Source organism: Conger conger, chromosome 1 (genome assembly GCF_963514075.1).
Source record: "Conger conger chromosome 1, fConCon1.1, whole genome shotgun sequence".
NCBI classification, from domain to species: Eukaryota; Metazoa; Chordata; class Actinopteri; order Anguilliformes; family Congridae; genus Conger; species Conger conger.
The window spans coordinates 70,228,412-70,239,468 of NC_083760.1; the positions used below are offsets into that span (position 1 = coordinate 70,228,412).

Here is an 11,057-nt window from a genome sequence, read left to right on the forward strand (position 1 = left end):
TACATGAAATGACAGATCCAAATTTCAGATTTTTTCCTGGTATTTTTATTTAGATTTGTTAAACAACTTATAACATATCACCTTTTGTATCAGACCCCCCAATTTTTAGGTGAGCAAAAGTATTGGAACATGTGACTGACAGGTGTTTCTTATTGCCCAGATGTGTCCTGTTAGATTGATTGGTGAAAAAATAAATTGTTATGAATGTTTGCTCTTGGTTTTAGCTGTCTGTGAAGACGGCATTTGTGTTAGAAAAGATAAGCCAACATGAAGACCAGGGACCTGTATTTTGGAGAAAAGCAAGCCATTTAAAGCTTAGAAAAGAGGGGAAATCCATTGCACAAGCATTGAACATAGCTTGCACAACAACTTGGAAAAGAAAGAAAGAAACTGCTGGCGTACGGAGCAACAGACATTGAACAGGTCAACAAAGGAAAATAACAGCAAGTGATGACAGAAACATTGTGAGAGTTGTGAAGCAAAACCACAAAACATCAGTCAGTGACATCATAAACAATCTCCACAGAGCAGGGGTGAAGGTATCTCAATCAACCCTTCAAAAAAGACTTAGAGGATGGAAATATAGAGGTTATACCACAAGATGCAAACCACTCATCAGTAGTAAGAATCGGTAAGCAAGATTACAATTTGCAAAGAAGTACAGAGATGAGTTCTGGAACAAAGTTTTACAGACTGATGAGACCAAGACTAACCTCTACCAAAGTGATGGGAAGGCAAAAGTGTGAAGAAAGAAGGGATCTATTCATGATCCAAAACATACATGCTCATCTGTGAAGCACAGCCACTAATTTGTTGATGATGTAACTCATGATGGTAGCAGCAGGTTGAATTCAAAAACATTCTGTGTGCCAACGTACGGAGAAATGCGTCCAAACTAATTAGGAGGAATATCATCATGCAGCAAGATAATGACCCAAAACACAACAAAGGACGTCATTAGGGGGGAGAAGTGGAAGGTTTTAGACTGGCCAAGTCAATCACCAGACATGAACCCAAGTGAGCATGCATTTCACCTCCTGAAGAAGAGACTGATACAAACAACAACTGAAAGAGGCTGCCTTAAAAGCCTGGAAAAGCATCACAAAAGAATAATGCAATGTCAATGGGTCGAGGGGTTGATGCAGATATAGGCTACCAAATATTTGTTTCATTTATTTTCATTTACTTAAATCTTCTCTGTTCCAATACTTTTTCTCACCAAAGAATTGGGTGGTCTGATACCAAAGGCACTATATTATAAGTAATTTAACACATCTATGTATAAATACCAGGAAATAAAAGCTGAAATTGTCAAGTGTTCATCTTTTTATCTCAACCCCAAATGTCTTCAGCATATTGCAAAAACAAAGGAATTGGCCTTGCCATTCCAATACTTTTGGAGGGGACTGTATATTGATCTTGAAAACTGTCCATTGTTATCCAGCCAAAAACATGTCTTTAGAGACAGTCACTCTAAAGCAATTGTCTCACTGAAATTTTACAGTTGTATTGGAAGAGGCCATCGTGGATGTCTCCAAATTGTTAATTAATTTTCCTGGCTCTGTGTGAGATCACTGCTATATTTTCATTTGGTTTGCAAGGACTCTACAAAAGATTGCTGCCATGGGAAACATTTGAATATATAATCCATTGACACAGCTGGACATTTACAGAGCCAATCTGGTTAAGTGCTTTGGGAATCAGACCTGAAACCAGTGGGCTATGTGCTATGGGTTATCTCCTGTCCTCATTCCCTGGGTGTCATTATCTGGCTTCTGAAATAACTTCCTCACTCACTTGGGGAAACCCAAAATGGAAACCCATGAATGCTTATACAAAAGTATGAATGACAAAACAGCACTCAAACCAGTCAAATGGTGAAAATATACAAACAACCATAAACAACATTTCCAAATTTGTTTTTGTGAATTTAAACAGGAAAATTTAATTTACATAATTTAGAAACGCTGTTCACCATCAGTAGTGGGTGACAAAAGCCTTTAAAACTGCCGTCAAAAGAGACAGCAACAATATTTAGACTATGCATGCAATGTTTAGTGGTGAAGAAGTAAATCATTTAAATTGCTTTTTTTGCCAGCTCCCCCACCCCATGGCTTTGTTCTCCAGTTTAATCAGTGGCAGTGACAGGGCTGGTGACCTGGGGGGCATTTCCTCATCCCACAGTTGAACGGAATAAACATTTCTCCTCAGCAGCTGCTCTCCACTGCAGTTAATAGAGTTCACTCATCTCTCCTCTTTTATTTCATCCCTCCAATAAAGACCCCCCCCAAAAAAATGTAGAAATGGGTCATTTTGCAGCTGTGCACAGAACCACAGCATTGTTTTTGACATACTGTACACCTTAAATCCGATCTGTCCAAAAGAGAGTAGCAGTGCTAAATGGCAGTTTGATATAGTACTCCTACTATCTATTTTTATTTAAGAAAATGTTTTTGTTTGTATTTCTGAGTAATATATGTCTCTGAAATGCATTGGTTTTTCAATAAAAAATAAAAAATTGATCTTGCTCTGGTTATAAAATCAATTGTTCAATGTCCCTTTTAGTGTGTCACTGGTCTCTGATCTCTCTTACCCTTCCATGTTGCCATACAGCATCCAGGCTTCACATACTTACTTCTCTTGTGATGGTAGTCCATTACACTCAAACAAGTAATTTGCAGAAAATGTATATGGAATTATACACTTAAATACTTAAATTAGACAGTGCCAAATGACCCAAGGAATAAAAACTCATTGGGTCATTTGGCCTGCCAAGTAAGTAACCTTTCGTGAGGCTCACAAGTCAGTTCCAACCATAGAGACCGTATAAGAATAGTTGATTCCAGTCCTATGTGGCACATACGTAGTTTATGTAGCCTATATAAACAAAAATTGGCTAATTAGCAACAATGTTTAGAAGTTAGTTTGGATTAAAAGAATACATTGATATGTATCCTTATACATCTTTATTGGAGAGAACGTTTTGATCCCATTCGATCGCCATCAGGTTTGGTGCATCAGTTTGGCACATCGCTTTATGTTTCAATCAGCTTCATTTCCTCTTTGTTTAAGAAAACATCATGGCTTAGAAGATATTAAGTTTTAATATACATTTAATATACATTTTAATGTTTGCAAAGACAAGTTACAAAGTAACCATAGCACACACAAAAGCAGATCATGTGTAAGCTACACAGCATTTTAAAACAAAGTTCCCTTCTTTTCTCGGCCATCTCTATATATTATAAGGTATTTTAGGGGCTTCAATTTATGCTAATCACAAGTATTTGGTATTTCTCGACATACACACGTGGACACGGAAAAAAAGCTGTGCCTACTTGTTAGTTTGTTTCCGATCGCACATACATTTGCACACATTATGGAAATATTGACAAATGAGGCCCAATGCATGTGCTTGTGTCAGGTCACTTGGATTTAAATGTAGTTATTTTTGCACAAAAAAGTCTTGATGTTTTCTCAGGGTATAAGTTGGCAAGCCCATTGTAGTAGACCGAAGAAATGGCACTGAGATTTGTTTTGAAACAGGTGAGATATTGAGGTTAAAAATGATCTATTTTCAATGGAAGGGCCAACCAACACAAACAGTGCTTCCATGCTCACAATAATGAAATAAAAGCACACAAAAATTCTAAAAACAATCATTTAAAATATGCTGCCTCACTTAATAACATACTAATAGTATACTTAATAGTATACTAAAGGCATTAGCGCTAACTTTAATAAACTATCATACGTCACACCACTACAAATATAAATAATCTCTGATTTAGTGAACATTAATTATTATTAATGCAAATCCATCTAGTCACAATGGAAAAAACAAACCAGTTAAACATACATTATTTCAACCGAATATCTGGCCAAAATCACTTATGAGTTACAGTAAGAGATATTTCAGGCTAACTGTACAGATGACATAAAAAAGCAAAAACATTTTGTCAAAATAATAAACACTGCATTGAGAAGTCAGCAAACCTACTTCTGCCTCCTGAGTGGTTCCTGTTAAAAATGCTACTCTGCAAGAGGGACAAATACCTCAGCCTGGCCCAAACTGCCCTCCTCAGCAGTTCAAATCTCAGAATCCTTATTGGAATTGTGCAGGACTGTAAAATAAATGTCCCCACATTCAAGTGAAGCGAACTTCCTAGAAATCTATTTTTCACTCAAGCACTGCTAATAGCTAACTTGTTTAGAACCAAACTGGAGGTGAAAGGGCATGCAGCCAATATATCCGTGATGTTAACAACAGCACTCGTGGGGCAGTTCCTTTGAGCTGTAGGCTACCTTTTAAAACACCCTCATGGTGGCGGGTGCAAATTGAAAAACTTTATATCCCACAGTGTATGATAGCACTGAAAACATGTGAACAAGATGTAATGCATTAAAATCTATATCTGGTCAAAATCTATATCTTGCACACTCCAACAACAGCTGGATGACAGACACTGACAACCATTCTGCGAGATCTTACTTCTGAAGTTTGATTACATTCCTCATCTTAGTTCATATTTATTTTTCTGTATAATTTACTTATATAGTTTGAAATATTAAGGTATATTACAGTTATAGATGGCAATAAAAATAAATCCTGGTCCTGGAGAGCTGCAGTGTGTGCTGGCTTTTCTTGGTACTCAGCATTTAATTGATCAATGAAAGCAGTTGATTACGCAGTTAACTCACCTCAGCTTGGTTCTTGGGTCTGAATCGGTTGCTGATTCTAAGGTGAAAACAAGAACCAACATGCCCTGCAGAAAAAAGTTAGTTTGATTTAATGTAGAGACTTCACAAAGACTGGTCGGGGGTCTTTGTGAAGTCTCTACATTAAATCAAACTAACTTTTTTGGATACAGTTTCAGAGTATTATAAAAAATAAAAAGCAGGCCACTGGATACCCATGAAAATAGACAGGACAAAGAACGGAAAGTATGGCTTTCTTTCCATCACGGAAAATCTTCTGAGACCTTTTATCCAAAGCATCCTCACTACTCCATCATGTGGCATGATACTGCTGCCATCTATAGGACCGGCCTTAAAATGTTTCTATTTCAGAACATTTTTCTCCATTGACATTCATTTTATCTATTATTTATTTTGTTGAAAATACCACCATATGCACTATGTTTGGATTGGGAAGTCTACTAAAACACACTGGGGAGCTGTGCCTGATATTTTACAAAGCAACTTTATAAAAAAATAGTCTGCTATCAAGGCAAAACCACGACCAATATGATACAATGTATTTGGTTATATTTGAAGATGCTGCTGTAGTAGTTGCTAGTACTAGTTACATGAGGACTATGTTCTGAGATCATGATTCATACATGGAATTAAACATGACATTTTAATAAGTTTACTGACTAAACTGAGAGCTAACACTCTTTCTAACAAAGATTGCAATAGTCTCAGATATAATAATATCACATCCCAAGTCAAATCGAGTGATTATCGGAAGCTTCATGTGCTTGATTGCACAGAGTACTAGTGTGCATTGAGAAGGGGATTATCCTGTTCACTGAAACTCTCTTGGTGACTCTGTTGCAAATTGTGCATCAAGTCAATCAGCCTCATTCTTCTCTTCATTTACCTCAAGTACTATCATCACCTGCTCTTCCCTAAATAACAGCTAGGAGTAAAGTGCCAGGTGTGTCTGAGCCGGCAGTACAGAGCTCTTACTTCCAATTTTGTATATACCCAACATGTAGAGTCAGCAATTGCCCGGACTACCATCACCATTTAACCACCTTGACAACCAGACAACAGGAGAATGCAACTTAACAATATTTCAGTTTCCGTATCAAGAAAACACAGTAGCAGAACAAAGGCAGAAGTTTGACCATACACTATTATGTAAAAATGAAAGAGACCAAGTATGATATGTGTGTTTACATATAGAAGCACAAAAATGAATGAATTGTGCATTGATGATCCTTTCACAGTGAATGATATCATAAATAGACCCCAGACAATTCCTGTCCTTGCTAGTCTGGGATCATTAAATTGATGTGTTGAGTACTTGAGATCATTTGGTTCATTTAGATTGTGAAAAATACAGTATTAATAGTGCTTGTACATTATCCTGTGAAAAGCCACACCACAACATTATCCATTCATCTAAGAAATGATTGACAGATTGGCACGTACATGAGACATTCAAATGGTGCAGGGAGGAGAGTGGACTATGCATGTCAGCAATATGAAAACCAATTCAGAGGGGAACATGAGAAATCAATGTTCTTAGGCATATCAAAAGCCAAGTCTAATGAAGACATGATAATTATTTTTAATTCTGCATCATTAACAATCAAAATAAAAAACTATGGCTGGTAATTTCATTTTCGTGTTGTTCTTCGATATGCAATTTATATGAAAATTAGTCTAAAATGCACAGTGCACAGCAATAATTCCAAAACTGTAAGTGCTTTACCGGCCCCACGGGTCCTACCTGCGTCAGACGGGATGGGCGGGTCTCTGAGCCGGCGGATCCTCTTCAGGTGAGTCCTGCTGTTGCAGTGGACCTGGGCCTGGGCCCTGGAGATCAGCTGCAGATTGCAAGCCTGGCATAGGTGAGTCCTGAATGGACCATCCTCGCAGTCTGTTTTTTCCACAGAGAGATCCGGGAGAAACTCCATTCCTCACCCATCAGCCTCAACACTGAATGGCTCCAAATCACTGGACAAGACCGTATAGAAATGGGAAGGACAACAAGGGCGAGAGGAAACCCTGGATGTTTATCTTAGATGTCCTTCAGCAGCGGGGACTCAAGTCAATTGGGGGTGGGAAGGCTTCTTGGCACCTACAAATGAGTAAAAACAGACACTGGTCGCAAGCATGATCACTGGATCACAAACATCCATCCATCCATCCATTATCTGAACCCGCTTATCCTGATCAGGGTCGCAGGGGGGCTGGAGCCTATCCCAGCATACATTGGGCGAAAGGCAGGAATACACCCTGGACAGGTCGCCAGTCTATCGCAGGGCACACACACCATTCACTCACACACTCATACCTACGGGCAATTTAGACTCTCCAATCAGCCTAACGTGCATGTCTTTGGACTGTGGGAGGAAACCGGAGTACCCGGAGGAAACCCACGCAGACACGGGGAGAACATGCAAACTCCACACAGAGAGGTCCCGGCCGACGGGGATTCGAACCCAGGACCTCCTTGCTGTGAGGCGGCAGTGCTACCCACTGCACCATCCGTGCCGCCTGGATCACAAACAGAAAAATATATATATTCATGGTATATGTTTATATTCCCTTTTGATTCTCAAAATTCCACATACACACTGTGTCTTCTCACACACATTAATCGCCACAGAAGAGTAGCATCAGTTTGTCCCACAACACCCCCACCATTACAATGTGACTACTGACTGTTCTGTCAGCACAGAGGCATTAATTTATTAGAATGCCAATCCTTTTCCTGTTAAACAGAGCATTTGGGCACTATCATTCTCATGTATTACTGTATGCACATTTTATATTTCCATTGATACATCGATACATTTTTCACCACATTCAGCCCTGCATTCATGCTTTGGGCAATTTCTCAGTATAATTTTACCTAGGAACAAACTGCTCACCAAGGAACAAAATGCTTTTCTAGCCTTTGAGGATATACTTAGCCTAACAAATAAAATGTGTTCCAGGAATGCTTCTCATGTGTGGGGCACCATGAACAGTAATGCAAGCGGCAACTGCAAACAATTAGTTTTGTCCTCGATCGGGTTCATTGGGTTTAATGGCACCAGGGATTCTCTGGTTACCACTGCATTCGCTCCTCCAAACATAAGGCATAAAGGAATGCAACAATGCACATCTCCTCATTCTGCTTATTCTGCCAGTCACAGCCTCTGTTAACTCCACCAGCTGAGCTGGACAGTCACATCATGAGCCTTAACACAACCAGACTGCAAGCAGCTGATGGATTCATATGTGATGAGACAAGTACAACCTAATCAATTGAAGCACTCTTTCCCCGGATAATAGTACGGCCAATTATTTGTCAACTCCCAGTTATGTCAGAAATAGAACAGTATGTCCAGGATTCAGTAGCAGGGCATATAGCATATCACCAGTGTTTCAGCAGGCTGTATTTCTCCGCCAAGGAGTCCACTCAGTTCCAACTTTAAGTGACCAAATTTCCCCCTCTCATGCCGCTTCTGTTCATTTTCTGTTTTCCAAGGGCACATTCTGGGCACATTCTGATAGGTGCATGGTGGCCTTGGCCATTACAGCTTCCCATCCTGCTTTCAGGCCTGTCACACTAGCAGTGGGACTCCCAAGGTAGTACAAACACCCAGTTTTCTGCAGATGATTGGTCCTCCAGCCAGATGTTGTAGACATGCATAGGCACAGCCACCATGCGTGGTGTAAATAGAATGCATACTGGTTTCAGCACACCAAACCATAGATTATTAACTTAGTATAAGTACTCACAGTCAGGATACGGTTACTAGAGAATCCTCCTCAACATTTTCTTAAATGACATGCAAACATCAGACCTAGAGTAAGTTCCATCTTAGGACTTGAACGTAGTGCTTAGGGCTTTAATTTCTGCCTTTGACTTCCTGCCAGACACTAGCAGTAAGCACCTAGCTAAAGACTTTCTGAAGGCTGAGATATCTTTCTTGTTTGCTATCTCTGCCACTTAAAGATCAAGCAAACTCATTTGGTTGCAGTGGATTAGGCTGAATTATGTTCATGTCTTCTGATCTTATTTTTATGCCTAGGGTCCTGTCATAAAGTCATGTAAACAGGCCCTTTGTTTATTCATCTGGAGCTGATTTCATATGGGTGGTGACAATATCCTGAGAAAGTTATGACTGCCATGAGCTGATGTCTACTTCCTAGAAACATAGGAAGGCATAACGCCTTAGCCTGTACCAGGACTATTAGCATCTTCCTGGTTTTAGTATCTAATACAGTATGCCAACAATACAATTGCAAAGAGCAGTAATGTAGGTTTTTTGAATAGTCCCTAACCCCCTGAGCCCAATTCCCCCTCCCCCTCCGCCTCCTGTGGTCAGCTCTCTGTGTCAACATCATCCGATAATTATGCAAAGGCAAATGTCATATCACATGAGAAATCATTTTGCAAACAGCTCAGAAAAAATAGCAGTTAGACCCTAAATTATGAATACTTGCAATTACTGCAATTATTTTACTTGAATCAGTATGGAATACAAATCAAAAGCTCCAGGATGATATGAAAATGCGTGTGAGACGTTGATGCCTTCCGTAGACATAATACGCATGGACAATAAAAGGCTCCACTAATCTTGGCTGTTCATTGTCTATATATGAAATAATAAAGGCCCTTTAGTTATTTCAAATAATAAAGGATTGTTTTATATTATTAATACAAAATAAAAAGGTAACAGAAGTAACGGAAGAGTAACAGAATCCAGCCATTCACATGTCCCTGTACTTGTATAGGAACTTTGATATCAGTAATCACTAATTTCCCAGAAGAGGCAGACAACCACTTCCAGCCTGAGAAAACAGATGCATATCAGACCAAGGAGCTTTGAGTCACACAAAGAGCAAAACACTTCCTCAGACAAAAAGGGCTGTGCACTGTGGGGGAAAGGGATGGAACAAATCCAGCGGAGCAAAAACAAAAACATGATGGCTTCAATGATGCTTATTAATAACAATCATTGAAGTACATAATCATTGAAATTGTAGAGAGGCTATTGCTTTCAAGGGGCATACCCATGCAACTGCAAGCACCTAGACACATTTTTTTGGTTTCTCAGAGCATGTAAAACAGGTGTGTTTTATGAGGAATGACAATGTATTTCAGTTATGTGTATGTAGTTTAATCACCTCACAGCTTATATAATGTGTGCAGACAGAGTGTGTCTGAAGGCTTCATTGTTCAGTACAAATCTTTAAATGTGAGTTTATGCCGCATACTGTGGGGTTTACGTGATGTAAGAACAGAATACTTGTGTTCTAATCTTAGATTTCCCACGGACTAATTTCCTCCCCACCCAAGCGGCTGTGAAATGGATTATACCCATTTATAAGGTGTGGAGCTGCCAAACTACTTTTAGCATACATTAGCGAGTTTTCTGAATATGCTAAAGTCATTTCAATGTCCATTAAATACAGAATAGTTTTCTTTCACGGTGATAGTAACACGAGGTAAATGTATGCACGTAAACACAAATATTTAAGCACAGAAGCATAATACGCTGTTCTAACCATACTCAAAAATGTGATTCAGCATGTAAGAACGTTTATTTTTCAGACTGAAACGACAACAGGTGATTACAATGGTGTAAAATCCAGTTTTGACCAGCTTGAAATACCAGCTTTCAGCAGTTTCAAAACATAGCTTGAGCTGGTCAAACCATGTTGATTATAGTGCTGGTCTAACTGGTCAACCAGCTACCAGCTGTTTCAAAAACCTAGCTTAAGTTTTTTGTTTAGTTTTTTCAGCAGGGTAGTACTGTACTGATGAATGTATTGCTCTGTGTCCTGCTGATACTTCCGAAAAACACCGTTAAATAATGCTTGTACATGTAAACAAACACATGCTTACCTTTTATCGGGGATTGAAGTGGATCACAAGCCTTTCGACGAGCAGGCATTAATTGGTCCAGTTGTGCGGTGGCAGCAACAGCTCTTTGGAAATTCAAAATCAATCCCGCACTCCGCGCTTTTTTACCCTGGGAACTTCAACCGCTACACTTCGCGCTATCGTTGGTTTCTGGGACACCGGTAAAATTGTAAGCTGACAATTGTATTGCAGTCTACAGTAGTCCACCGAATTGGGTGGACTATATGTTGCAAGATATGGGAAGGTCTCTGTTCAGCGTCAACGAATACAGTAGTTCAGATCTGAGAGAATATCAAACGCAGGAGACGTTCAATGAGGTTTCCAGTGGGAAATTAGCCTACCTGATTTTAATGCTGCCACAGATAATAATATGAAAACGAATTCGATATTAGAATAAAGAAACTAAGCAAGGGAAAATAAAACACTCAAGTTGGCACTTGGAAGGTAGAAGTTATTTACT

General features: G+C 39.3%; 1 protein-coding gene across 1 annotated transcript in view; it reads right to left on the reverse strand.

The window, feature by feature from the left end:
• znf385d (zinc finger protein 385D) overlaps positions 1-10,744 on the reverse strand; it is a 108,942-nt gene extending 98,198 nt beyond the window's left edge. Inside the window, exons 1-2 of the mRNA XM_061251900.1 lie at positions 10,580-10,744; positions 6,464-6,814 (exon numbers count right to left, since the gene is read on the reverse strand). Coding sequence (XP_061107884.1) covers positions 6,464-6,650 — 187 coding nt within the window. The 5' untranslated portion in view covers positions 6,651-6,814; positions 10,580-10,744. The remainder of the gene's footprint in view (positions 1-6,463; positions 6,815-10,579) is intronic.
• Positions 10,745-11,057: the final 313 nt, after the last annotated feature.